Genomic DNA, 27259 nt, shown 5'->3' with positions numbered 1-27259 from the left:
GACCTGGTTTCTTCGTGCTTGCTCAGTCAATAGTTTTGTTACGCAGCCTGGTTTTGTCTGATTTGAGCTGGGGCTCCTGCCTTGGGCAGGTTTCTCTGCTTGTGTGCCTCTCTTACAGGCTTCCGATCTGCCCTTGGTGGAGCTGCTCTGGAGAGATGGAGAGCAAGATCCCAGCCTGCTCCTGAGGACACGCATCCTGGGCAGCGTCTTGAGCCTGAATGCGGACAGCACGTCTGTGCTCCACCCCAGCGCTGGTACCGGTGTTGGAAAAGCTGTGCCCCACGCCCTGGACCGTGAGTGAAAAGCCAGGGATCCGAGGAGCATTGCTCCCTCAGCCAGTCGCTTGGCCTGGCCGCAGTCCCTGGCTCTTGGGCTGCTGGAGAGCGGCTGTGGGGATGGAGAGGGGCTGGGACGGGCTCCGTGTGGCTACTGCAGCCTGCCGAAGGCTCGTCTGGCTGCCAGCGGGGGAGAGCTCCCTGGGTTAGAGGGACCAGCTCCTCTGGCGTCAGTCAGTGGCGGGCCAAGCCCGCATCTCTAGCTAAGGGCGTCAGACTGAGGTTTGGTTGGAACAAACCACGTCTGTCTGTTCTGCTGCAGTGGAGGAGAAACGAATCACCTCTTCTAGTCTTTCATCCTCACATCACTGTAGCAGAACCTTCTCAAGGTGAGAAGGGGGCAAATAGGGCTCAAGGAGACTAAGGCAGGGAGGCAGCTGTTGGCAGAGCCAACAGAGTGGAGCGGGGGAGAGCAGGAGGGAAGAAGGAAGCGCATGGAGAGTAGAAGGGGGGACCAGGCTGCCCTGGAGGAGCAGACATTGCTGGAGTGTGCAGGGATGGAGTCGGGAGAGCCAAACCTCGGCTGGGGCTGGGCTTGGAGAAGCACGTGAAGGATGGAAAGAACTTCTGTGTTAAGAAAGGCTTCAGCAGCAGCAGGAAGGCTTTGGAAAAATATGGGCCATCTCCTTAATGGAGCAGAGGACTTGGCGGCAAAGGACGTGGAGAAGGCCAAGGTGCTCAGTGCTGCTCTTGCCTTGATTTTTGGCTGGTGAGGTCTGTCTTCAGACCTCCCAGGGCCCAAGCCTGACAGCAGAGTCTGAGGGAAACATGCTGAGGTGCGGAGGAAGGCAGCCAATGCCATCGCACTCTCTCAGCTTTGAAGAGTCCTGGTGATCTGGGGGGGTTCATGGCACCTGGGAAAAGGCAAAGGTCCCACCTGCCTTCAAGAAGGGAGAGAAGGAAGATCTGAGGAACTACCCCATTACGTTCTCCAAGGAGGTCGCTGGCTGTGTGGACAAGGGGAGAGCGATGAATATTCATCTGGACTTCAGCAAGGCTTTCAGCACAGTCTCTTGTAGCCTCCTTGTAGCAGGACTGAAGACTTGGGGGCTGGAGAAGAGGATTGCTGGGTGGGTGGAAAACTGGCTGGGCCAGCAAGGTCAGCAGTATCATCTCTGCCTGATGCTGGTTGTTCATGTTCCTCAGGGATTGCTTGTAGGGCCAACTGGTCCCATCTTGGCTCCCTAGTGCAAGAAACCAGCAAGAAACTGGCTGAGGCCCTCCGGATGGTTGTCACAGGGGCTCAGGACAGATGAGGAGACACCATGGGAGACTGCTGTGACCAGCCTGGAAGAGAGAAAGCGAGGGGAGACCTCTTTGCTGTCTGCAGAGAGCTGATGGGAGAGTACGGAGAAGGTGGAGCCAAACTCTTTTAGGAGCTGTCACAGCAAGAGGCAATGGAGACAAACTGGAACAGAGGAAACTCCAGCTTGAATGAAGGAAAACCTTTCTCACCGTAAGTGTGGTCGAACGCTGGAAGAGGTGCCTGGGGAGGCTGGGGGTCTTAATCCATGGAGATGTTCTGATCTCAGCTGGGCATGGCCCCAAGCAGACAAACTGGCCCAGTCCTGAGCAGAGGGTTGGACCCAGAGGTGAGCACCAGCCAGAGCCTGTAGTAGTTGAGAGCCATGGGAGAAGCTGTCACCGTGAGAGCACACAGGACATGGTCGCTGGGAGGGCTCCTGGGTGCCTGTGTCACCACAGCCCAGGAGCATCTGGGCTGGGAGCAGAGCTGCAGGCAGGGGAAAGGATGAGGTGCTGCTCTGGAGCTGGGGTGAAGAGTTCCTGCTGTTACCCCCAGAGCACGGTCAGTGCTTCAGCTCCCCAGGGGTGACCTAGGGATGGAGAGGAGCACCAGGACTTCTTGCTGGGAAGGTCCTGATACTTGAGGATAGAGCTGGAAAAGCCCAGCTGTGTCCTCTGCGGGGCAAGGCAGAGGAGGGAGGTGGGTTGCTCTGGGCATCCTGGTGTGCCTGGGCTTGCACAACGGGTGGGGAACGCTTGTGCACATGGATGTCTTCCTCTGCCCCGCTCCTGGGGAAGACGTTCTGCCTGACTGGTGCTCAGTGTGTTCCGGCACGTGGGACCTGGTGTTTTGGGGAGTGAGCTTGGGGTGCGGCTCGCCTGGGGCTCCTTTGTGCTGCTAAACTTTAAGAGAAGCCATCTTCTCATGGGTGCAGTGGGACAGCTGCTTTCTACATGTCCTGAATATCCTTGCGTGTCAAAGCTGGGACCTGGTGCCCTTTCTGAGAAGTTCAGATACCGGTAGCCTGGTCTCCTGTCACCCTGGAAAAGCCATAGATCCAGCCAGGACTGTCACTGGCAGACGCTGTCTGTGTTGGGCGGTGAGCACCCTGCGTCCTTCCTCTTCCCGGTGCTCGTCTGCCCACTGACGTAGCTCGGGAGGCTCGAGGAGGTGCCTCAGCAGAGGTCGATCCCTGCGTCGAGCTGTGTTCTCCCCAGCCACCTCCTTGAGAAGAGCTGCTGTGCGTTGTGGTTGGGCTCTATGGAGACACCAGCCCTGCAGGGAGATGGCTTCCTGCCTTTGCACACCGAAGGCGGCTGCAGAAGCACCGCAGACCCAGGTGCTCGTGGCAGGAGAGCGGCATTGCCCAGCCGTTCCAGCAATCGCCTGATCTGGAGTCATTCCACCTCTGGAAAAACTCCTCCGGGAGCCCTCGGTTGGCAGATTGCAGCTCAGGCAGCTGGTGGCTTGTCAAAAAAGGCAATTTAGGCACCCAGCTCAGGCAGCCAGCACCCTCCATCCCAGCTGATGCTGGTCACGGGGATCCAGGCTGCTGGCCCCTGGTAGGGCCTGCTGAGCCAGCACTGAGCAATACCAGGTCCAGCGATCTCCTGCAGCATGGCATGGGGCATGGGACAGCTTTCCCCCCCGGCCTGGAGCACTGCTGGCTTTTTGCCTGGCCCAGAGCCCTCCCTGGGGAGCAGAGTGGCTGACGTGCTCACTCCCGATGCTCCTCACAAGCCACCCGGCCTCTGCCTGCCTCCCTCCCTTGCTTCGGGGCAGTGGTTTTGTCATTTCGGCGTGACACCTGGGGTGTTTCTGCTCCGGAGAAGCCCTGCCTGCAGCACCCTGCAGCGGGCACCAGCGCCCATCCTCTGGAGAAACACCCTGCAGCGGGCACCAGCGCCCATCCCGGCACCTCCCCTTGCAGGTGCCCTCTGCGAGGTGGTGGGGCTGGACCGACCTCCACGGCAGGGCAGAGCTGCCCGTTTCACGCTCGCCGGCCGTCCTGGGGCAGAAACACGTCCCCGTGAGCCACCTCGGGGGCTGCGGGGAAGGAAGAGCCCCCGGGTCCACAACCCTTGAGGGCTGGAGCCGCGGGGCGATGCTGCTGCTCCGGGATGAGAGGTACCGGTGGGGTCCAGGCGAAGCTGTACCGGAGGAGGAGGAGGGCTGGGCAGGGATGCCCTCTCCTCCCGCCATCGCTTTCGTTTCGCTTCTCTTGCTCAGGCGGTAAATCTCGCCTGACGGGGCAGGAAGAGGCACCGAGCGGTGGGAGGAGGGGGAGGAGGTGCCGAGGCGGCGGTGCTGCCGGTTGGTAACCTCAGCACTTCCTCCCGGCACGGTGCCTTTCCCGCGGCGCCCGGGGATGCTGCCCTGACCCCCGCATCCCCGGGCGGGTAACCTCCGCGTGCCAACCATGGCTGCGTCCCCGGGAGGGATCCCGGCCAAGATGCAAGGTAAGGCTCGCCCGCTGCTGTGCTGCCGGGGCACCAGTGCCACATGGAGAGCGCGGGTCCGGGGCCTGCTCGGCCCCGCTTCGCCGTGCCGGGGCTGGCAGAGTCGCTTTCGCCTTCCTCGCCCGCAGCAGCTGCTGTTCAGGGGGTCCGAGCAGGATCTGGAGCCCCAGAACTCCCACGCTCAAGGATGCTTCTGGGGCCAAAAGCATCCGTGGGTGACAGCCGGGCTCCTCGAGGACCTGTCTCTCCGTGGTTCCTGCTAGGGTTTGTGGGTGCAGCCCAGTGCTGCTCGCTCCCATGGGCTTGGGGTCCCTGGGCAGCTGGGGGTCCACGGCCCTGCCCCGGCTCCCCGGCAGCACGGGGGATGCATGAAGTCCCGCTGCTCCCAGCCTTGAAAGAAGGAAAAGGCCATGGGGATCTCGGGGTCCTGCAGCCCCACCAGCCCCACTGCAGCTTGCGGTGCGGTGGGAAGGAGCCAGGTCGCGGTGTCCCCGCAGCCCCGGGTCCCGGCTCTGCCAGGGTGGGTCCCTGGGGACGTGGGGCTCAAGTCACCGCGCCCGCGGGGCTCTCGGCCGCCTCAGCAATGGCCAAAGCTGGTTTGCACAGTGATGGGCAGCCGTGGTCCTGCGCCGCTGCCCTGAGTGAGAGGCATGAACCAGGAGAGGGGGCTTCGGCCACCTTCCTTCACGGGGACATTGGTCTTTTCAGAGGGCATCACCGCCTTCCTGGGGACAAAGAAGGTCCTGCTGGTGATGAGCGTCCAGCTGCAGGTGAAATCCAAGTACGACGACTGTATCTTGGTACGTGCGGAGTCCCGCCTGCTTCCTCCTCTCCCGGTTTCCCCAGGCAGCCGTTTTGCAGCTGCCGTGGGGAACGGGAGTGGCTCGCGTGTCACCCCAGCCCCCCGTCACGCCGGTGTCCCCTGCCTAGGTGCTGACACCCTGGCGAGCCTACGTGCTGCCGGTGATGCTGCCGGTGAGGGTAAGTGCCAGGACCCGACGCTGCGGTAGAGCCCCAGGGCTGCCAGGGAGGCTTCGCCCGACTGGGTGGGTGCCCTGGTCTGGGAAGCCCCTAGGAGGAGGAGGAGGAGGAGGAGGATGGGATGAAGGGGAGGGAGGTTGGGGTCAGGGGCCGGTGAAGGCTGGGGAGCGTGGCCAGGCGCTGACCGGGGCTTGGGTAGGGGTGGGAGCTGGGGGCACCTGTGGGTCCCCCTTCTCCGTCAGCGCCAGGGCTGATCCTGCTCCTCCTGCCCGCAGGTCCACAGCAGCTTCAGCTTCCTGGAGGTGAGGGAGATGACGGTGCGAGAGCCCAGCTTGGTGAGTGGCACCGACACCCATGGCAAAGCCAGCCTGGGCACCCTCCCCACCTCGCGCCCACCTCCCCTAATGGCAAACCCTGGTCTGTGGGGTCTGGGGGTGTCGCAGCCCCCCTGCTGTGCATTGAGGGTGTCCCCAGTGACAACCGGCGAGAGCTCCGCAGGGGATTTATCCCTCCGCCACCTCCGAGGAAACCCTCTTACAGCCTCGCCTGGGGTATCGCCCTCGGGGCTGGGGGTGCGTGGAGGCACGCGGGGTGCTGGGGCCCTCCGGCAGCCCCTGCTCGGCAGGGACAAGGTGACAAGCGGCTGCTGGCTGACCCAGGCGAAGCCAAATTTAGCAGGAGGGTGTTTTAAACCCTGCTAATCCTCTTAGCGAGAGGCGTGCACGGAGGGCAGACGCGGCGGGTGGGCACTGTGGGGGAGAGCAGCGGGACGCCCCAGTTGGGACGCATGGGCCGAAACGGGGCCGCGGTCCTCGTTAACCTCTTGCTCTGCCTTCTGCTCGTGAAGGCAGTGTCAGCGACGATGGCTCCCGCCTCTGAGCAGGGTTTCGTGGCTGACCCCTGGGAGGGAAATGAGGAGGAGCTGGGCGGAGGGCGAGGGGCGCTGGGGGCTGGAACGCCGGGCAGGCGCGGGGCGAGACACCGGGCTGGGGTTCGGAAAGCCCAGGGGTTATCGATGTGCAGGCAGAGCCGGGCGCCGGCGGCAGAGCCGTCCTCGCGCGGTGCCAGCCGATAATTGCCATCTCGCTCCCACGCCTCGATCGGCAGGTAATTAAATCAGGGAGCGTGTTGCCATGGGATTTTTTTTTTTTCCCTGGTAGGAACCGAAGGCTGAAAAAGCCTCAAAACCTGATTAGATAAATTCAGGGAGGAAACCTCCGTCCTCCAGCTGCGGCGGCTGCAGGCAGCGTCAAGGCTGCTCTCGCCCCCACCGCTTCGGGCTGCTTTGGCGTTAGCTCACCTTGAATTTTGGGGAGGTTTGTGCCTGATTCTGGCACATTACGATCTCTTTAATGTCCTTTATCCTAAATTTCTGGGGCTTACAGCCTTCCTGGTGCTCACGGCGCTCTGGCTGGGTTTATAAGCAGCGGCCAGGAGGAGTTGGTGGCTGTCACCGCTGTGTCTGAGGGCTCGGGGAGGCTGCATGCTACCAGCTGGCTCCGGCATCTCCCATCCTTTGGACCCCGCAGGTTGTCATAGAAACGGACGCGGCATCCTATGCCTTCCGGTTCATGTCCTTCGATGATCTGGAGCAAGTTGTCATCCACGTCACCATGTCACTCAAGAAGGTCTTTCCAGACTCGTCCCCTGGGTAAGGGTCTGCTGCTCCTCAGGGTTCGCTGCGTAGGTGTCAGAGCAACCTCTTTTCTCAGAAAAGCCCCGTATATGCGTCAGGTTCACAAATAGCGCCTGTTGACAGGAGACAACCCCACGGGTGGAGGCCAGACCCTGCTCCCCGATTGCGTTGGGAAGAAGATTTCTGGCCACCCTCACGCATGGAGGCTGTTGCCAAGCAGAAGGTGGTGGGGATGCTCTTCTCCCAGCCCACCGCCCTGCACCCCTCTGGTCCCTCCCCAGGACGCTGCTCAAGAACTCCCCCCCCAACCTGTACGAGAGGATCCGGCTGATCACGGACTCGCTGGAGGAGATGCTGCAGAGCAGCCCTGGGCCCTGCGGTGAGCCCTTTCTACCACCCTATCCCTCTGCCAAGGGTGGGCCAGGGGGCTGGAGGACACTGGGGACCATCACAGCCTGACATCCATCAATGCTCACTCCGCTGCCGGCCCCCACCTCTGCTGGCAGGGCATCCGTGGTGGCCTAGGTCAGAAGGAGCCCTGCTAGTGGGGTCTGGTCTCCACCAGCCCAGCCCAGCGCCCGGGGCAGGAGCAGGTTTGAGGGGATGTAGCTCCCCAGAGAGGAGCAGGACGGCTGTGGGGCGAGGATGCTCGGTGTCCGCCCGTGGGGACGTGCAGCTGTGGATGCTTCCACCCACCTCGTACGACATCGCTGCCGAGCCAGGGGCTGTTCCTGGAGCCTGGTTTGGGGTAGGATGCCTCCACTGTCACCACGCAATGCCCCCTGCCTGCTACATGCTTCAAGCAAAGCAAACCGCAGCCCCCGAAGTGCTGTGATCACTTTGGGGCTGGCAGCAGACAACGCAAGAGACTCCAGCCCCTTTGAGGAGCGAAGGGAGAGCCCTCACCATCCCTTTTGAGCCCCTCCATCCCTCCTCTGCCTCCTGCCCTCCCCAAAGTTCTTCTCCATGTTCCTGTGGGAAGATGGACCACCAAGACTGCCTTCTCTTTGCAGGAGGGTTTTCAGAGACCTACGCTGCTTTGTGTGATTACAACGGCTTCGCCTTCCGCGAGGAGATCCAGTGGGTAAGCTGGTCTGTCCTGTGGAGAAGAGAGAATGACAGCTTGATGCATCAAGCAGGCATGGAAGCAGGATGCTCACGGGGCTGCTGGGGCTGGGAGCATCCCAGGGACATCCCAGAGCTGGGAACTACAGTTTTGCCTGGCTTGAGTGTCCCCTGCTCCTTGGAGTCAAAGTGCAGGTGGTGATGAGATGCCTTGGAGCAGGTCGTTTCCCTGCCTGCCCTGGAAACCTGGGACCTTGCTGGGTGTCCCTAGCAGGGGAGAACCCCGCTGGGACCCAGCCGCAGCAAGACTGGCTGTCCCTCTTTTCCCCTCGGATGCCGACTCCAGCCCGCCTCTCCCCACACCCTCGTCCCCACCAGCCTGGGGGGTGCGTTGTCTTCTTCTGGCCAGTCCCTACAGAAGGGGTCCAAGACCCACCGAGCAGTCCCACTGATCTGGACATATGCCACCATGCCAGGGGAGGGTTTGGGCTCAGGGCTCCCCAGGGGATGGTCCTCAATGGCTCAGCTCCCTCCAGCAGTGCCAGGTACCCAGGACCGGGTGCTGAGCCTGATCCGTGTGTCGATCTATCTGGGCAGGACGTTGACAACATCTACCACAGCCAGGACTGCCGGGAGTTCAACCTGCTGGACTTCAGCCACCTGGAGAGCCGGTGAGGCCCCCAGCCGTGCCAACCTGCGGTGCCTTGTGCCACCCCAGCACTTCTCCTTGTCCTCCCTGTCCATGGCAGGGGTGGCCCGTGTTGCTCCTCCACTCATGTTAGAAGCTTTGGTGGCTTTGCATGCTCCAAGGACCCCACATCTGCAGACTGATGCTCCCCTGCACCAAACACGATGAGCCCCGTCCCATGAGGCGATGGCCCCCAGAGCCCGGGCAGCCTCCCCTCTTCATTTTTAACACTTCAGCCGGCTGCTCGCAGCTCGTGGCTGTCAGGTGTTTCCCTATGCAAAGCAGCCGGCGCTGCTCGCCACCCCGAAACTCGGCACCGCTTCCTACCAGCACCCCAAATATCTGTTATAAACTTCTAGCAGGGCCGTGAGCTTAGCCGGTGCCCAGAATCGTCCCCGTGGGGCTCAGCCATGTCTCCATCCCGAGAGAGATGGAGCAGGGGCTCAGCTCTGGGGGAAGGCGGCCGCGGGGCAGGGGGTAGGAGAGTCGAGGTTCTGAGCTGAGCGTTTTGGGGAACAGAGGAGCTGTGTTCAGCTGGCCAGAGAGGAGACAGTTTTAGAGATATCTTTGGACCAGGAAGTCAAACAGAAACTTGTTTCCACTTGAGCAAAACCTGTGTTGTTCTTTACACGAGAGCTCAGAATTAAAAAGAAAAAAACCAGAAGTTTTGACAGAAGCACACAAGTATTTTGATTACTTTTATTTTCCCTGAGGGAATAACCTGGGGAAGCCAAGCTGTGTTTGTGGATTGGTTTAAACTCGTGGACCCCAGTCCTACTCCGCTGAACGCTGTGTTGGGGCATCCCAGGGTTAGGTGTCTTGGGGCACCTGTCTGGGACCTGGCCCCTGACTCCCTCGTCCTTGTCACCCTGCAGAGACGTGGCACTGAGCGTCGCCGCCTTGTCCTTCAACCTGTGGTTCACCAAGCTCTCCTGCAAGGACTTCAGGCTGGTGAGTGCCGGCGCTGTGGCGCTGGGAGTGCCGGAGACGGACGGATTTCCAGGAGGGCTTTCTTCTCCCCTGCCAGAACCAGGAGATTTCGGAGCAGCTGCTCTACATGCTCAGCAGATCGGTGACACTGGAGGAGCTGGTGCTGGAAAACAGCGGGCTGAAAGCGTAAGCAAAGGCGTTGCAGGACCCTGGCGTGGTGATGGGCAGGGTCTCGGCAGCCCGGCAGTGCTCCCCTCGCGTGCAGGGAGCAGGGGGTCCATGGAACCGGGTGCCAGGGTGTGCTGGTGCCCCATCCCCTCCACAGCGTTGAGCTCACTGGGAGCAGAGACCCCCCCCGTAGCCTGGATGCTCCATCACCCACCCTTGGAGACCCTCTGCTTTCTGCTGCTGGCTCCTCAGATGGAGCCAGCTCTGCCACGCAGGCAGGAGTAGGTGGCACGTCCCCATGAGGCTACGGGGTTGGTGGCCGTGTCTCCTGGAGGTGGTCGTTCCTTGCTCAGATGGTTGGCCCTTCTCCCCACAGTGACTTTGCACAGAGGATGGCGCAGGCGCTCAGCGACCATCCCGACTCTGTCCTGCACGCCATCAACCTTGCTGGCAACCAGCTGGAAGACAGAGGTACCCAACTTCTGGGCCGGGATGAGTTTCCACACGTGAAAACCAATGCTCAACTCTGGATCCCACTGGCAGCTGCCCCCTGCCCCAAGGGCCGTAGCTCGGGGTGGGACGTACACCCTCCAGCGCCGGCATGGCCTCTCAGGGCTCTCTGCTCTTTCATCAGGGATCGTTGCCTTCAGCCGGCACGTGGAGAAGAGTCCCAAGGGTCTGCAGAGCCTCAGCTTGGCCAGGACGATGCTCACGGCCAAAGGTACGGCCCGGCATCCTGCTCCCCACCCGGGGGCCGTTGGGAGGCTGGGCACGGCAGTGCTTGGGGACAAGCTGGCACCAAAGAGGTGGCTGGAGGGGCTGCAGGGACACCCTGGAAAGGGCATCTTCAAGGATGCGATGATGTCCTGCTGCCCCCAGAAAGTGCCTCTCCACAGTGCAGGGACGCGCGGGCATCCATCTCTCCCCTCCTCTCCTGAGCAGGGATGAGCACATTATGCAAGGCCCTTGCAGAGAACAAAGCCATCGGATCCTCTCTCCGGCACTTGGACCTCTCAGGGAACCCTGGTGCCCTGGCTGGGGATGACATCAGTGTGAGTGCCCAGGTTCTGTCCCCTGCACAGGCTCAATGGCTGCAGTTCCCCGGGGTCTGCACCCTGCCTTGCAGCAGGGACTGGGAAGCCACCGCTGCGAGAACTCCCTGCCTACTGGGGAACAGCTGGGGCTGCACTGGGATGGCAACCTGCGTCTCCTCGTGGGAGGGTGGGAGAAGCCGCCTGCAGCAAGAAGGCATCGCAGAGGCACGGGGCTGGGTCCCTCGGTGCAGGATTCATCCCGGTGCTCAGCAGGAGGGAGGATGCAGGCTGGAGCTGGGATTTCTGGGCTGTCAGGTCAGGGTTCGTGGTCCCGGGCAAAGCTGCTGAGCGCTCTCTGCCTGCAGAATCTGCAGAGCCTTCTCCGCCAGTGCCGCTCGCTCGCCCACCTCAGCCTGGCCGGCACGGATTGCCCTTTGGATGCTGTGAGTACCGGTGCAGGGGGGCACAGCAGCAAGCCCCTGCCCTCAGCCCCCTCCCGAAACCGTGCCACGCTGCTGCGGGTGCTGCTCCCCCATCCCAGGGCTGTGGAGATGGGGCGTGCATGGGGCAGCCAGCCCAGCGATGCCCTGCTCTGTGCCCACTGCCAGGAGGGTCTGGGGGACTCAGGGTTCAGCAGGCGGAAGAAGGGAGCCCCTCGTGGGGCAGACCCCCTTAGCACCTCCCGCAGCTCGTCCCATACCGTCACCCACCCATTCCTGGGCTGTATGAGGGGCCACAGCTCCAGCTGGGTCCTCCTTGACACGGCTCACGTCCCCACCCCGGCAGCTCTTTGGAGCCCTGGTCCACGGATGCCACACCAGCCTTGTCCATCTGGATCTCTCCAAAAACACGTACTCCCACCGGTAAGCCCCCGGGGCGGTGGGGAGGGGACTGCGGCTCCCCAGGCAGGTGGACAGTGCTGGGTGGTAGGTGATGCTACGTTGTGCCCTTCCTTTTCAGGAGGGTGAAAACCATCTCCCCTGCCATCAAGGAGTTTTTCAGCCAGGCCTGCGTCCTCGGGCACGTCTCCCTGGCATGTACCAAGCTGCCCGCGGATGCCGTAAGGTGAGGTGGGGACCTGTGCAGCTGTGAGTTCAGCGAGGGGGATGGATTTGGGGTGAGCATGGTCCAGAGAGGACCTCACTCAGGACTTTGCACGTCAAGGGGGCTGGATGAGGCTGGGAGAAGCAGAGCTCTGCTTGCTGGGGAAGGGTGTCTTCTCTGGAAGTGTCCAAGGCCAGGCTGGATGGAGCTCTGAGCAACCTGGTCTAGCGGAAGGTGTCCCTGCTCATGGCAGGGGGGTTGGAACCAGATGATCTTTAAGGTCCCTTCCAACCCAAACCATTCTGTGATTCTCCAGTGCCCTGCTCCCACTGCCCAGACCATTGTGGGGTACCCCACGGAGCGTGCTGGTGCCCCCATTGCTCGCACCAATGGGTGGCTTTGGTGACTTTTCCAGGGCATTGCTGCAAGGGCTGGCAGACAACAGCCACATCAGTGACCTGTGCCTGGATCTCAGCAGCTGCGAGGTGAGGGGCCAGCACCCACGGGTGCCATTGGTCCGGCTGGGAGGTCCCACTGCAGCAGTCGAGGGGGCTCCCTCCCTGGGTGGGAAGGTCCGTGCCCTGTCTCACGTGGGGCTGGGTGACTTTCCCGACGGCAGGGTCTCGTTCGCAGGGCTCGGTGCCTCCCCTTGTACTGATGTCTTGCTGTTTCTTCCAAGCTGAGATCAGCAGGGGCCCAAGTCATCCAGGATCTCATCCCCGACGCCAGCTCCATCAGCGACCTGGACTTGTCTGACAATGGTAGGTTGCTTTGTCCCCAGCTGGGAGAAGATATCCTCCATCGGCGGGTCCAGCCACCATGGGCAGTTTGGCAGAGGCCGGCTCAACCCCAGCATCTTGTGTGCTTGTAGGAGTTCCCGGGGAGATGGGTAGGGTCTGTTGCTCTTGCCTGCCTCTCGACCATGCCGCCTAACGCAACGCGAAACTGTGCTTGTCACCTGTAAAAGCCCTTCAGCGGCAGCAGCCGTGGTGTTACAGGCTGTGTCTCATGGGGATGAGGGCACCCAACGGCCAGCAGTGGATTCCTGCCTGAGGATTCACCACCTCGTTGGGCTTTATGGCTTTTTACCCCCAAAACCAACTACCCTTCTGCCTTCCCCAAGGCACGCAGTCCTTACACATGCTCTTCTCGCTCTGCTGATGTCCTTTCCAGCGTGCCAGGCCTCTTCCATCAGCTTCCAGCATTGCATCCCATGGCGGGCAGTGGTGGTGGCCCTTGCCATTCCCCTCATTCAGAGAGAAAAACATCTCCAGCACAGGGCATGGGGCTAGTCCTTCATCCCCACCTGCCTCGGGACCTGCCAAAAAATCTCATTTCACACCTTCTTGGTACAAGCCTCTCCAGCTCACTGAATACAAAGTGGTCTCACATTGCTGGCTCAGGGTTTGAAGCATTGAGAAAGGTCTTCCTGGGCTTGGAACTCTTCCCACCTCTCTGCAGGAGTTTGCAGCCTCTGCTGCTAACCTTGTGCTGCTGTAGCCATGGGCGAGAGACCCAAATTATCACAAACATCACCTCTGCCAGCTCTGAATTTCACCTGAAAGGCCCCAAGCCTTAAAGCCGCCTTGCTAAGATCTCGCGGCAGACAATGCAGTGCCTCGGCAGCCAGATGGCTCTGGGAAAGCTGACGTGGTTTGAAGTCATTCAAAAACCTGTTCAGGCCACCATTGCTCCAAAATCTCCCTCTCTTACCCAATAACTCCAGCCAACCTTTGTCAAAATGTGCTTCTGTTTTTGGCTTTCCCAGCAGAGCAGCTCCGTGCAGGAGGGATGGTCCCATAGGATGGGTTTTGGTGCCTCCTGCCCATGGCTGGGCGAGCAGATCCTGGCCCGTGTCCCTGCTCTGTGGGAAGGACATCGCCTTTGCTTGCCGGATTTCCCTGGGGATGCTGCAGCCGTTGGGGTGGGAGCACGGGCAGCTGCCTGTGATCTGCCAGAGCTCCTCCCGTGTTGGCCAGGGTGGTGAGGGGTGACGGGGGGCACATCCCTCTGGGCTCGCAGAAAGCAAGCGCCGTCTCGAGCTCCATAAGGGCTCCCCATGGCTCAGCACAGCCTTGACACCCTAAAGAGCAGGAGTCCCCAGAGTGGGTACTCCTTCCTTGGGGTCACTCTCCTGGGACCCTGGCTCTGCACAGGGCTTCGGTCTCCTTGGGGGGAGCCGTGAAGAGGAGGAAGATGCTCAGGAGTTGCCCTGGGCATCTCCCCGCTGTCACTCGGTGGCTCTGCAGGTGTCTCTTGGGGGACCACCTAGGTGCCACCTCTGTGGACTGCTTGGAGCATCGCGGCAGCTGTCTCCCATCTCTTGCAGGCTTCGACCCTGACATGGTGACGCTGGTGCTCTCCATCGGCAGAAGCAAGTCCATCAGGCACGTCTCTCTGGGGAGAAACTTCAACATCAAATCCAAGTAAGTGCAAAGTCGCAGCGCCCAGGGCCGGGAGCAGTCCTGGCACCATGCACCCAGCCCGCATCTCTCTCCCCACCCAAGCCCGTGGACTGGTTGGGAACACCCAAGGAATGCCTGCCCATCCAACCCACCCAATGGGGAGCCTGGGGCTGCAGGAGGACCCTCACCTGCTCCTGGTGCAGTCACTGTGGGGCTGCAGGCGCTGCCGGGACGGGGCACAGCCTTGAGTGAGAGTGGGAGGGAGGACAGAGCTCTGCCAGCCGCCACGGTGATGTTTATGTGACCCCCCTCTCGCCTCTCCCACAGGGAGGGGCTGGTGGACATCCTGCACCGCATCGTCCAGCTCACCCAGGAGGAAGACTGCGTAAGTCCAGCTTGCCCTCGCCCTCCCACCCGTGTTCTCCATCACCTTTCACCACCACCACGCAGCCTCCATGCCGGGCTGCCGACCGGACCCCTCCCAGCACAGCCTGGGAGCAAACCTCCCTCCCTCCCTCCCTCCCTCCCTCCGCCATTCAGATGCCTCTGCTCTGCGTTTCCTCCATCTGCAGCAGATGCTCAGACGAAGAAGCGAGAGCTGTTCCCGTTCATCTGGGAAAGCGGGAGCCTGTGTCTGGCTAAAGGCGCGGAGGAGATGCTTGGTGTAACCTGGCTGCAGCCCAGCTTTCCCAAAAACCCTCTTTCCTCCTCGCAGCCTGCCAGGCATCGGAGCTAAATCCAGGGTGTTGCCGAAGCACCTCCTGTTTCTTGGGGTTCAGCACTACTTGGGCTTCCCAGAGGCAGCACTGGGCGCCTGGTGACTGCTGGCCAGGGATGGAGGCTGTGTCTGCAGGGGTGACACGCATCCTGACATGTGTCCTGGTCACCTCTCCCCCTCCTTGTCCCGTTTCCAGCCTCTCCAGTCCCTGTCCGTGGCCGAATCGCGCCTCAAGCTGGGAACCAACGTCCTGCTGAGCGCCCTGGGCAGTAACACCAGCCTCGTGGCTCTGGACATCAGCGGCAACGCCATGGGGGACACGGGGGCCAAGATGCTAGCCAAGGCCCTGCAGATCAACACGAAGCTCAGGTAGCAGCAGGTCCACATCGCCCTGTGAGTGCCCTTCCCCTGCTGTGCTGGGTGGCCCTGATACGATGGTCCTGGCTGTGATGCTGATGCCATCAGAGGTTTATCGTGGCTCCTGGTGACCATGGATGCTGCCCTGGACCGTTTGTGGTGTGTGGTCAGACGCTGTGACCGCATCTTGCTCTCCTGGCAGTCGTCTGACAGTGCTGGCAGGGGACGTGAAGGGCAACAGAGCAGCTCAGTCTCTGCACCAGCACTTGCCAGCTCCTTGCCAGGCTCCTGCAAGCCCAGGATGTTGCAGCCAGACCCTTGCGTTCCCTGCCCTCGCCCCACGCTCTGGCGTCAGTTCCTAAAAACGACATTTTTTTACCACATTGTGCCCGCAAAGGCAAGGCAGGGGCATCTGCAGGGGATGGAGAAGGGTCTCCAAGGCAAGGTTGTCCCTCTGGGTGACATCTGCCCCTGCCAGCAGGACGGTGCCTGACCACGTCCTCCCTGCCCTTCACTCCCTCCAGGCACCCACATACCTCACAGCTCCTTGCAAAGTCCAAGTTTAGGTTTTGAACATTGAGATTCAGAATTTTAACCCCATTTCTAGGCTTTCTGGTGCCTGGGGTCAGCCTCGGGCTCACTTTTCCTGGCACCCGGTGGATGGGCACCCACCTCAGGGCTGCATGGGTGCGGGCAGGGCTCACTCATGTCCTCCTCTTTGCAGGACCGTGGTTTGGGATAGGAACAACACAACTGCCCACGGGCTCCTGGAGGTGGCTCAAGCTTTGGAGAGGTAAGGACAGAGACACTTGTTCCTCCTGGCTTGCTACCACCATGCAAAAGAGCCTCTGGTGCCAGGATGTCACCATCCCCAGTAACTCTTGTCCCCTTGAAGCAACAAGTGCATCACACAGTTGCACACAGGTCCCAAGGCAGTTGGTCCACGGCTCGGGCCTTGCAGCCCCCAAAGCAACCCGCCACCCATTCGGTGATGGCACCTTCATTACCGACCCCAAGGTCTCCCCTGGGCTCTGCATCCCAACCCAGCACAGCCCCGCGTCATCCAAGGCAGCCCCCTGCCCAGCACGGGGGGATCTGCTGTCGGCGGAGATGTGATGCTCTACTCCCTACCCATGAAAGATGGGTAGATGTTGTCCACCTGCCAAGCACACCGTCCGGTCTGGTGTTTGGCTGTGCAGGTTCTGAAGAAAGAGGGATGGATGGAGAACCTGGGCGGGTGGTCGCTCCCGTCCCATCAGGGTTTGCTGACAGCCAGGGTTTGGCGGTCCTCATCTCCAGGGCTGGACGTTGCAGCAAGGTCCAAGCTGACGTCGGGTGGGCTCTGGGCTGATGTTACATCTGTGGGGAAACGCACAGCAGCGATGAGCCCCGCGAGGCTGACAAGGGGTCGGGCAGCCCCCGCTCACCCCCGCGCTGCCTCGCAGGAACTACACCCTCAAGGTGATGCCCTTGCCGATGAGCGACGTGGCGCAGGCGTACCGCAGCAACCCCGAGAAGACGGAGGAGGCCGTGCACAAGGTTGGGGGGACCCGGGCCGGGGGGCACGGGGCCGGCCATCGCCAGCTGCTCATGGCCTCTCGCCTTCCGCAGCTCCAGTCCTGCCTGACGAGGAACCAGCTCCGGCGCGCGCTGCCCACACAGACCTTCCGGCTGCAGCAGGGCATCCTCACCACCTCTTCTGAACAGGTTTGCCAGCCAATTCGCTGCAGAGGGGGCTGACCCTCGCTGGGTCGTGGGAGTTCTTGCAAGCAGCGCAAACCCCTTTTCATCTTTCCCGAGTGGAGGGAAGGGCAGTCCCGAGGGATGGGAGTGGGGCCAGGCAGCAAGGACATCTCCAAGGAACCCTCCCGGGTGCATCCATGTGTATGCAGCGCTGGGCTGCCTTGCTGCTACACTACCCCACGCAGCGTGGGGGCAAATCCCTGCCATGTGGCATCCCCAGTTATTAGGCAGGAACACTCTGGGGGGGTTGTAACCTGCCTGTGCCCGTGCCAGCCCATCGGGCAGAGCCGGCGCATCCTTCTCCGGGAAAGCCACACCAAGGAAGGGAACTGGCAGTGCTGCTCCGGCGTCGGCGCCTGACGCAGCCGCTCTGCACTCCAGATGGTGAATGAGATCTGCCTGAGCGTGCAGAAACACGTCGACATCCTCGGCGCCTGCCCGGGCAGGGAGGCGGAGGCGGACATCCTCTGCGCGGAGGAGGCCATCAGGAACGCCAACCTCTCCGTCAGCGTGAGTCCGCTGGGCAGGGAAACCCCTCGGCTCACCCGGCTTCGGTTTGGGATCGAAGCGGGTTATTGATCACTTAATGACATAATTAAGAGGCAGCTGGGGAGCGCCAGGGTCGTCAATGCAACAGATGCGCTTCACCGACCTCTTGCAAAATGTTAAAGAACAGCTGCGAATTTCTGAGTCCCCTTCTAGATCAAGGACCAAAATGTTCTTAAGCCACCCCCCGCACACACATGGATACGGCTGTGTGCACACCCCCCGGGAAGGGGGCGGTCACAAGCGCACCCCCCTTCAGCAAGGGCACCCCTCCTTGGGAGAGGTGGGTGCTCCAGCCATGGGCACACCCTGCAACCCATGGGTGCCCATGCTGGTGAGAAACATTCCCCACATCGCCGAGGGGTCCCTCCTGAGCACCCTTGTCCCACCCTGGCTGGACACAGCCCGGCGACGAGGATGCTCCATCAGCTCATGACGAAGGCCGCTGCGATGGCTGGGCAGCTCCAGCCCTGGTTTGATCCTCCTGGTCCCACTTCTCTCTCCCCACCACACCTCTTCCTCCTCCTCCTTCTCTTCAAACCACCTCCTTTTCCTTTTTCCCAACTCTCCTGGCACCCCCATGGGTATTTAATCCGGCAGAGCTAGGATTTAGGAGGACAGTGCTGGTGGTGGAAAGGTGGTGAAAGGGATGAGAAAGGATCTCTCCCGACGTGGGCAGCAGCATGGCTGCGTGCAGGGTGGGGAGGAGGGTCAACGGGTGGTGGGGAGCAGCTGAGAGTCTGGCTGGGGGGGGACACAGGAAGCATGAGGAGCCAGGATGCCCAACCCTGGCCCAGCAAAGCCAGAAGGTCGCTGAGTCTCCCCGGGAGATGTTCTTCCATGGGGCAGCCACGGATGCAGGTTGGGTGGAAAGCGAGGGGTGAGGTGCCAGGGGATGATCTGCACCATCTCTCTCCCCGTGGCAGATCCTGCCCCTCTTGTACGAAGCGGGGAACACCCCGTACCAGAACGGCAAGCTGCAGCACAAGCTGGAGTGTCTCACAGAGGAAGCGTCGCAGACCTGTGGCCGGGAAATCCAGGTGGGCATCCGTAGGGAGCTGCCGGTGGCGTGGAGCACTTGTTGGCCTCGGCCCAAGGATAAGGGACGTGGTGTCTGCTGGAAACCACACGAATCCTGACAGAAAAAACACCGAGAACTTCCCTTTCCTCCCCAAACATCAGGCGATCATGCAGGCGGTGCTGGACACGGCACACGGCCTCTGCCCGGCTGTGGTGCAGAAGAGCGGTGTCAGGGACCAGCTGGTCAATGCCATGTCGGAGCAGATCTACCTCCAGGACCACCTCAACCTCAGCACTGTCCTGGACCAGATGGTCACCGACGTCTTCAGCAAGCTGAAGTGGGTGATGTGCCATTCTTCCCTCCTGCTCGGCCATGGGGTCAGACGGGGACCTGGGGAGTCCCCATCGACTGCTCCCCTCCCCACAGGGTGGGCACGTGCTGGGTCTTGGTGCTGCATTTTCCCAGCTGTGGCTTTGGCTTCCCGCTCAGACCCGGTTCAGATGTGTCCCTAGGGAGCTGGGAGGTCCCACGGGGTGATGTTGCTGCGGGCCCATCCCTGTGGCTGACAGAGGGGACCCCCGAGCATCGATTTGGGAGGTGGGGGGGTACTTGGCATCCACCATCCCAGCCAGTGCCCGCTCCCGTTCCCGCTCCAGCAGCGTGCACCCAGCGAGCCGCAGCCCAGGGCATGTCCTGGGTGCTGCAGCTGAGCATCCATTTCCCAGCGAGGCTCTCCCGGGGGGGAGTCTGGCCCCCAGGCTTGCAGGGGTGCTGGCCCTGACACCCCGCTCTCCCCTCGCAGTGAAATCAAGCTCTCCGTCACAGCCGCCGTGGCCGACTGCATCGTGGACGCTGTGCTGGGAGACCTGACCATCGCCCAGTGCAAACTGGTGAGTGCTGGGGGCTGCCAGCACCTGCAGAAAGGGAATGCGGGTCTGGGATGCGCGATAGGCGTCTGGATACTCCAGCGTTGCTCAGACACCGGCCATGACCACGGACTTTCTGTCTGGAAAGCAGGACAATTCCCACCCAGACTGGTTTTCCTCCCAGATAATCCTCTCCTGGTGCGGTCACGGCGGCTTTAACGTCCCGAGTGAAATTCCGGGAGCTGCCATGTCGTGGGGGGATGCCGGGGCAAAGCGGGGCACCGGCCACTCGCGCACCAGGGCAGCTGTGCTGGGGCCGGCAGCCGGCTAATCAGGCCTAAATCCGCTTGGCAAATCCCGGGTGGGGAGCGGAGCAGCACGGAACACGCGGGGCGGCCAGGCGCGCTTCGACACCCATGATAATTTAAGCGCTTCCTAATGGTTTTAGGCAGAGAGCCTCCCCAAGCTGGGGCTCGACCTCCCGGCGCTGCTGCCGGAGCCGGCTGAGGACGATGCCACCGCGCTGGCGAGGGGCAGGAATCCTCCGGACCTCGCCGCGGAGGAGGTAGGGTCCGACTCCGCTGCCGCCGCGTGATGCCCGCGCTATAACTGCCTTTTATCCGTCTTACCGGATGATGCCGGGCTTAATGCCGCAACCTCTCCAGGCGCACGCACCCCCGGCACCGCCGCTAAGGCAATTAGCGCTGGGAAACGGGTCCGTTAGCCTGCCCGGCCGTGCCACCTGCCTCACTGGCACTGCTGGCACTGGGAGCGGGTCCTGGTGGTGGCCCAGGCTGGTGCTGGCCGTTGCCTTGGGGCGCGGGGTCTCGGCTGGGAAAGCACCCGATCCAGCCCACCCAGCACTGCGGGATACTTCAGCGCTGGACCAAGACGAGGGGCTGCGGGTCTGGGGGTCTGGGGGTGATGGAAGGATTGCACCGGTCGCCGGGCGAAGCCTGGCTGGCTCCAGCTGCCGCGGGATGCCGCTCGCCGCGGCCGGCTTGTCAAAGCCGAAGCCGCCACCGTCCCTCTCTCTGTGCAGTACAAGATGGCCCTGCGGAGGAAAAACAAACATTTCAGGAGCATTCGGCCCACACCAACCGTGAGAAGTAAGGCCACCATGCGGCTTCCCCTTTGCCACAGCTCGGGGCATGCCGTGCCATCTCTTCCCGGGCACGGCCGGGGCGGGAGGCTCGCGGCAGCGATCCCGGGGGGCTGCTGTGCAGAGCCATCTGTGACGATGCCAGGGGCTGTGGGCAGAGCCTGGCAGGCGTCTGGCTTCTTCGGAGAGCCTCTCCCGATGCCGCGGCACGGGTCTGCAGGCAAAGCTCACCTGGAGCTGGTTTTGGGGGACTGGCTCAACACCGTGGCCAGTGGGGTGAGCGCCCTGAGGTCCCCCCCCACGCAGCTGGGCAGGGGTGGGAGGTTTGTCTGTGACTCCCGATGCCGCGGCGTCTCCCTCCGCTGGCCCAGGGACCAGTCCAGGGGCACGAGCATCGCTGACCCAGCCAGCACCCCTGGGCACCCGGCGCGGGGGATGACACGTAGCCTGTGGGTGCTGCCACTGAGCTGCCCCAGGCTTCTCTGCTGCTGGTGCTGCCCCGGGGAGGGGCAGGATCGCGGGGGGGGGGCTGGGGGCAATGAGCAGCTGATGGGTGACTTCTGCTTCTCGGGGCTTTGGCTGCGGTGCATGTTTGGCTTTGGCTGAAGCAGAGCTCGTGCCGGACCCTAGCGCCTGGCACACAGCGGTCCCCATGTCCCCGAGCCCAGCAGCATCCTAACCCCCATCCAGCGGGTAACTGGCGGGGGGGTTGGGGGGGTGATGAGGAGCTGCCTGCACAGCAAATCAGGGTGCATTTGTGGGTGCTGCCAGCAGAGCTTGTGCCGCACGGTTGCCACTTGCCGCGGGTCTCGGCGCTGGCTGCGGGGGGTCGGCTCAGCCCCCGCCTGAGCATCCCCCTCCCCCCCCACCCCCGCAGCATCCCATGCTCGCAAAGCTCCGGGGACCGCGGCAGGGTCCATCCCTGGCTCCTGCCACCGAGCCGCTGCCCCGGTGTGCCGCCGCGCAAGCTCTGGGCGGGCACGGCCACGCTGCCCTCCCCGCGTGGGCGAAGGCGATGGCGGCGACGGGGAGGCCTGGCGAAGCCGGCCGCCAGCTGATGCCCTCTCGCCCTTCGTAGGTGTCTCGGAACTGGAGCCAGTGGCGGGCAGGGACGCCAGCGGGCCCCGAGCTCACCGGGCTCCGCCGTCACTCAGCCCAGCTGCGCCGCCGGCACGCCCTGCCTCCACAAAGGATGCTGAGCCTGCGAGCGGCTCGCTCCCCGCCACGCAGCCCACCGCCGCCGCCGGAGCCCTCATGGACCTGCCGACCGCCGGCGAGAAGCTGGAGCATTGCACCAAGGCCAGGCCCCGGCCCAACCGCCGGCACAAGCAGCCGCCCAGCAAGCCGAATGTAAGGGGGGAGAGCGGCTGGCGAGACGAGGGGGGTGGATTTTGGGTTTTTTTTATTATTATTTTTAATTGGGTGAATGATCGCAGACGCTATTTGTTGCAAGCCAGGAAAATGAGATGCACGGAGCCGCAGCCGGTTTATTATCCCCGCATTTCAGCTGCTGCCGGAGAAGGGGGGCAGCCCGAAAGGATGGGCGGGGGGGGACCAGGGAAAATCCTCCATCCCCTTTCCTGCTGCCCGCCGGGAGCTGCTGAGCAGTGGGGGGGGAATGTAAAAACCCGCAGAGTTCGGGCACAGAGGGCTGGTGTGTTTGGCAATGGCTCCAGCTGCCTCTCTCCTCCTGCGCCCAATTTGCTCCCCTCCCCATCCAAAACCCATCGGCCCCAAAGCACCAGCAGCCACCGCAGCTCCCGGTGATGCTGGTGGGGGTCTGCCAGCTGCGCCGGGGTGGGTTTCAATCCCCCCCCCCCCAAAAAAGGGTGAGCGGCTGGGGTCCTGCCTTTGCAGCCCCCTTCCCAAAGGAAAAGTAACTTTTGGGTGCAGTTGGCACATAGTCTGGCTCTGCCAGCGTCCCCAGGGCCAGATCCTGCCAGCACCACCTTGTCTGCGCACCCCCGTGATGCAGCCAGATCCCCCCACCTGCCGGCAAGCCCCGGCTCGCACGGCCGCGGTGATGCTCGCTCTGGAGCGTGGTGGGACCATCACCTCAGCAGGTCTCTCCGCAGCGGGATGGGCACGCGGGTTTGGCCAAGCCTGGAGCGAGGATGGGCTTTGATGGATGTGAGGTGACAGGGGAGAGCGGGCGTCGGATGGCTGGAGCGGCTCTTGAGCGGCATCAATCCAGCCATAATGAAAAGCCGTTATGGACTGAAATGCCACCGATGGGGAAGCGTCTCCCTCTTGCTGATAGGAAGCCACCAATGTGGTGCCACGTGCCAGGGCGAGGAAGGTCCTGCGGAGGAAGGCTTGGCCGTGGCATGGACCGCTTTGCCGAGGGGACGGAGGAAGTGGCATTCATCCAGGCCGTGGTGGCACTCCATGGCTGGACTTGAGGATGGGCACCAGGCTGAAGGATGCAGATGGGGGGCCATGCAGGGCACCCGCTCCATCACCCACCAGGAGTGGGAGTGTCCCTTCGTTGGAGCTCAGACGGAGGAAGCATCCCTGCCAAAGGCTTCTCCCACAGGGATGGCGGGGTTGGAGACCTGGCCTGGCCCTATCAGAGCTTTAGCAGGATTTGTCACTGTGTGTCACCGAGGAGGGTCAGAGGCCCCTGACCTGTGTGCAGCACATGGGTTCCTGCGTGAGTACCGATGCCGTACCCCGGCCACCGTGCTGGGGACCCTCCAGCACCCCAGACGTAGCACCCAGCAGGGTGCAGGGGGCTGGCAGCCGAGCTGCTCTGCCTGCACAGGCAGGGCGAGGGGCTGGCAGGAGCCCGGGGCAGGCTGGAGCTCCCGAGGCCCCAGGGATGCAGCAGGATCAGAGCTGGGATGCAGCTGACAGCACCGTGGTCTGGCTTTTTTGCTGGATGCACAGCGAGACAGAGGGTGCTGGCACCCATCCGCGCAGGCACCCACTCGCGGGTGCACAAGCGTGGGTGCCACGTGGGGGTACCTTTTCCCCGTGCCGGGCTGACGGCCGCACTTGCTTGCAGGTGCAGCCCGTGGCCTGTGAGAACAGCGAGGACAGGAGCATCACCCGCGTGGACGAGGGACTGGAGGACTTCTTTTCCAAGAGGCTCATTCCAGAGGAGCTGCTGTAAGCCCAGGGGGGTGGCCTGGGGTCCCCTGCACCCACCCAGCACCCACCCGTCCCCAGGGTTTCACCTGCCCTGCAAACACCACTGGTCCCAGTGCCAGAGGGATGCTGGGGAAAACCTCCCTCCTTACAGCTCGTGTCTCTCTGCCAAGGGCAGGGCTGGTGGGAGAGGGCTGGGATGCAGCCGGAGGGCGCAGGATGCAGCAGCACCCCACTCCCACCAGCCTGAGGAGGGGCCGTGGGGCCTGTCCCACAGAGGGGAGGTGATGGGGCAGCACCCACGGGTTCCCGCACTGGGAAATGGCTGCTCTCCCCGGGACAGCATCATCTCGGGTGGGTGCCTGGGCTCTGGATCGCATCCCTTTAGGGTGGGCAACGGGGGAAAAAAAATGATCCCTAGCTCCTCAGCAGGCTGGAGCTCAGTTTGCCCAATGCTTCATCTCTCCCCAGCCCCACGGCTCCGGAGACCTGCCTGGGATCAGCCCCTCTGGCCCCCACCGGCTCCCGGACCCTCAAGAAGAAAATTGGGAATTTTTTTGCCTTCAAGAAACCCAAATCCAGCCGGGGCTCGAGGTGTGAGAAGGAGCCCGAGGGCGGCCCCGGGGTCCCCAGGAGCAGACGCTCGATGCTCAGTGACATTTTACGAGCGCCCAGCAAGGCGGGCGAGGCGGGCAAGCTGCTGAGCAAATCGGAGGAAGGGGGGCTCGCTGCCGAGCCCCGAGCAGAGCCGGAGCACTGCCAGACCCCTGACTCAGCCCGCAGGATCCGGCCCAAGTACTCGCGGGAGGGCAAATCCCAGTCGCTCATCTTGCTGTCCGGGGAGGACGAGGATGCCCTGGGGGTCAGGCACGACAAGGTGAGCACTGTCACCAAGCCTGTCACTGCCGTTTGGCTTGGCCGGTGGGTGCTCCTCCCACCCAAGGGTGCTGGTGGTGGGGTCCGCCGCGTGCCGCAGGGGGATGCAGGGATGGCGGGGGGGCATCCCCGCGGGGTCGTGGCTGTGCTGGGGTTGGGGAGCTGGGGTGCGGTGGGTGCTGCGGTGGGTGCCGTGCCCCTGGCAGGGCTGTGTCTGTCCCGCAGAAGAGGCACCTGGAGAAGAGCGAGGGGGAGCTCCTAGGCTCCTTCGAGCAGCGCGTCCATGTTATGCTCCACCGCATTGGTGTCACCAAGGGCCCGACTGCCGAGGGCAAGAAGCAGCAGGTGGGGAGCAGCTCTGCTTTCAGGACAGATCCTGTCCCAAAGGGTGGTGGAGGTGGTGGGCCGTGGGGTGGGTGTCCCCCAGCCAGGACCAGCAGCACCCGGCTCTGTGCCGCCGCTGCCTGTGGCCTCTGTCCTGTCACCTAACCCCCTGCCAGGGGACTGGTACATGGGCTCCTATGTGCTGCGTAGTGTCTGTCTGTCTGTCCCACCCTCCCAGGCATGCACCCATCCCCTGCAGCCACCCCAGAGCCTGCCACCCATCACTGCTGCCCTGACCTCCCCCTTACCGGGTTTCTTTTCCCTTGCAGAGCAAAGACAGCGAGATCAAAAAAGCCGGCTCAGATGGTGAGGGGCTGTGTCCTCCCCACCCTGACCCCTACCCAGCTGGGCACCCACACGATGGGCATGGGCAGCGCCCCTTGGGCTTCCAGCCATGGGTTCCACCACATCCCCCCTAGCTGGGTGCTGGTGGCATGGAGCAGACCCCAGCTGACTGATGCTGGCCGGTGCCTTGTGCTTGCAGGGGACATCGTGGACAGCTCTGCGGACTCCCCCCCATCCCTGAAGGCCCGCACGCACTCCGTGTCCACAGGTGGGTCACCAGCAGGTGCTGGTGGGCAGGGTTTCACCCTCGAGAGGGTGCCCTGCACCCATGGGTCCCCACCCACGGTGATGGCAGATAGAAACCCAGCCCCATGCCCGGTCCCTGGGGTGGCTGCAGGCTGGGTCCTGGCACCAAGAGCCTACCCGCTGGAGCCATCACCACCGGGCACCCACAGCTCTGCCCTGCCATCCCCACAGAAGCACCCTTCCGCAGCCCGGCCGCCGCGACAGAGCCCCGGCCAGCCTGGAAAGCCCTGGGGAGGCAGCTGCCGGCCGAGCCGCAGGGCTTCATCCTGGCCGAGCCCAGCGTGCTGCCGGAGCCCGGGGGCCGGGAGGGCTGGAGCAGCAGCCTGCCGCGGCAGGGGAGGAGCACGCCGGCAGCACTGCCGCGGAGAGTCAGCCATGGCGGGGAGGCAGCTGCCGGCAGCCCCCTGCGCACACCGCCGGCTGCCGAAGGTAGGGATGCACAAGCTGCCGACGAGGTCCCCTACCCAGCCACAGGCGTCTTCCCAGACCCTCTTGGGAGTGGTGGGCATCGGGGACCCCAGCACCCAGCGCTGGGTGCTGCTGGGGGGCTCGAGCTGCCCTCCTGATGGCATCTCCCCGCTGCTGTTCCAGACAACCGGCTGACGCCGCAGAGGAGGACTGGCCGCCGAGCTGTGTCCGTCCACGAGGAGCAGCTCCGGGAGCCAGCGTGCCCGGCGGAGCTGGGAGGTAAGCAGGGGCTGGAGTGGCACCCTGACACCCCCCCAGTGCACCCCACGCCGGAGAAGGCGGGCAGTGCTTTGGCATCCCATGTGCCTGCTGGTGCTGCCTGTCTCATCATGGCACCGGGGAGATGGATGATGGCACCTGGGTGATGGACGATGGCACCACCGCAGTGGGAGGGCCCTGCGTGGGGGGACTTGGCTTTGGGATCAGCACCAGCAGCAGCCGGGCTGCCTGGGGTCGCAGGCACGTAACGTGGGGCTCGGCTGTGTTTCCCCCCAGCCGGCACCGTGCCCCTGCGCCTGCGCCGGTCGCCTGTGTTCAGACGCCGGACCAAGCACGACTCCCTCCCGGAGCCGGAGGGTGAGCCCGGACCGTCCTCGGACGCTGCAGGTGAGAGGCAACGCTCCCCTCCACTGTACCCCGGCTAAAGCGGGTGTTGGGGTGTCGAGGATCCCCCTGCGCTCACGCCAGCACCCGTGACCTCCCTAGGTGCCACGCTGCAGGACTGGCCCCGCGCCGGGCTGGAGGAGCCGCAGGCAGGAGTGGGCACCGCCGGCGAGCGGCCGCCAGCCCCGGCACAGACTGTTGCGAATGCAGAAGCCTCAGCAGCCATAGACCAAAGACGCCCGGTGCCGGGCCGGGGGGAGCCAGCCCTGGGACAGTGAAGCCCCTGCATGCTGCTGCGCTGTTCCCAATAAAACCCTGCCAGCAAGTGTGCAGTGCCGGGGTGGTTGGCAGCTGGGGTGCGGCGAGCAGGGCTGCAGCCACGGCACCGGCTGCCGACGGCATCAGCCGGGCCATCAGCATCACCCTGGGACCGTGCCGGAGCCCTCGGGATGCGGCGAGAGGCATCGCCTTCCCCAGCCGGCCTCTGCCGCTGCGGGGGGGAAGCTGGCGACGGCAGGCAGCGGCGGTGCTGGCAGCCAGCCCTTTCGGCAGGCGTTATCGGAGTCCCATCACCACCCCGGCTCCTCGCCCCGCGGGGTACCGCTCTCTCCAGCCCCCCCCCCCCCGACGCAGGTTTCCATCAGTGGGACCATCGCGTCCCAGCATGGACCATCGTCGTTCCAGCACGCCGCTCTGCAGCCGAGCTCCAGCCCCGCAGTGATCCCCACGGCACCGGCCTCACCCCAACACCCCAGCGGCTTTCTCCTGTGTTGACCCCTGCTCCGGACCAAACGCATTCCTTACACGGATGTTTACGATGAAGCAGCAAGATGCTCACTCTTTTGCTTTTTTTTTTTTTTAATACAAGAGCTGTGTATTTAAAAAATATACAATTTTTTATTT

General features: G+C 63.2%; 1 protein-coding gene across 1 annotated transcript; it reads left to right on the top strand.

The window, feature by feature from the left end:
* Positions 1-4000: 4000 nt before the first annotated feature.
* Positions 4001-27236, top strand: CARMIL2 (capping protein regulator and myosin 1 linker 2). The gene is made up of 40 exons (XM_075433723.1): positions 4001-4040; positions 4749-4840; positions 4971-5021; positions 5297-5356; positions 6551-6672; positions 6939-7036; positions 7671-7741; positions 8320-8393; positions 9286-9361; positions 9438-9526; positions 9885-9979; positions 10143-10229; positions 10451-10560; positions 10908-10985; positions 11329-11405; positions 11503-11607; positions 12002-12071; positions 12266-12347; positions 13916-14012; positions 14319-14376; positions 14906-15078; positions 15791-15859; positions 16512-16605; positions 16678-16773; positions 17191-17319; positions 18282-18395; positions 18538-18713; positions 19179-19266; positions 19691-19807; positions 20285-20351; positions 21222-21694; positions 23352-23455; positions 23906-24311; positions 24536-24655; positions 24964-25000; positions 25179-25247; positions 25457-25714; positions 25877-25972; positions 26249-26359; positions 26459-27236. The coding sequence occupies exons 1-40, from the start codon at positions 4001-4003 to the stop codon at positions 26632-26634; spliced, it is 4605 nt and encodes a 1534-aa protein (XP_075289838.1). The 3' UTR covers positions 26635-27236.
* Positions 27237-27259: the final 23 nt, after the last annotated feature.

Source organism: Opisthocomus hoazin, chromosome 12, assembly GCF_030867145.1.
Source record: "Opisthocomus hoazin isolate bOpiHoa1 chromosome 12, bOpiHoa1.hap1, whole genome shotgun sequence".
NCBI lineage: Eukaryota > Metazoa > Chordata > Aves > Opisthocomiformes > Opisthocomidae > Opisthocomus > Opisthocomus hoazin.
Note: the sequence above shows the minus strand (reverse complement) of the source record. Positions and strands in the feature narration are given on the sequence as shown.

Excerpts from the sequence above, each read along its gene's own strand:
- CARMIL2 (XM_075433723.1), top strand. The coding sequence starts at position 4,001 with ATGGCTGCGTCCCCGGGAGGGATCCCGGCCAAGATGCAAG. Across the intron at positions 7,037-7,670 it reads GAGCAGCCCTGGGCCCTGCG|GAGGGTTTTCAGAGACCTAC; the intron begins GTGAGCCCTTTC and ends TTCTCTTTGCAG. Across the intron at positions 9,980-10,142 it reads CAACCAGCTGGAAGACAGAG|GGATCGTTGCCTTCAGCCGG; the intron begins GTACCCAACTTC and ends CTCTTTCATCAG.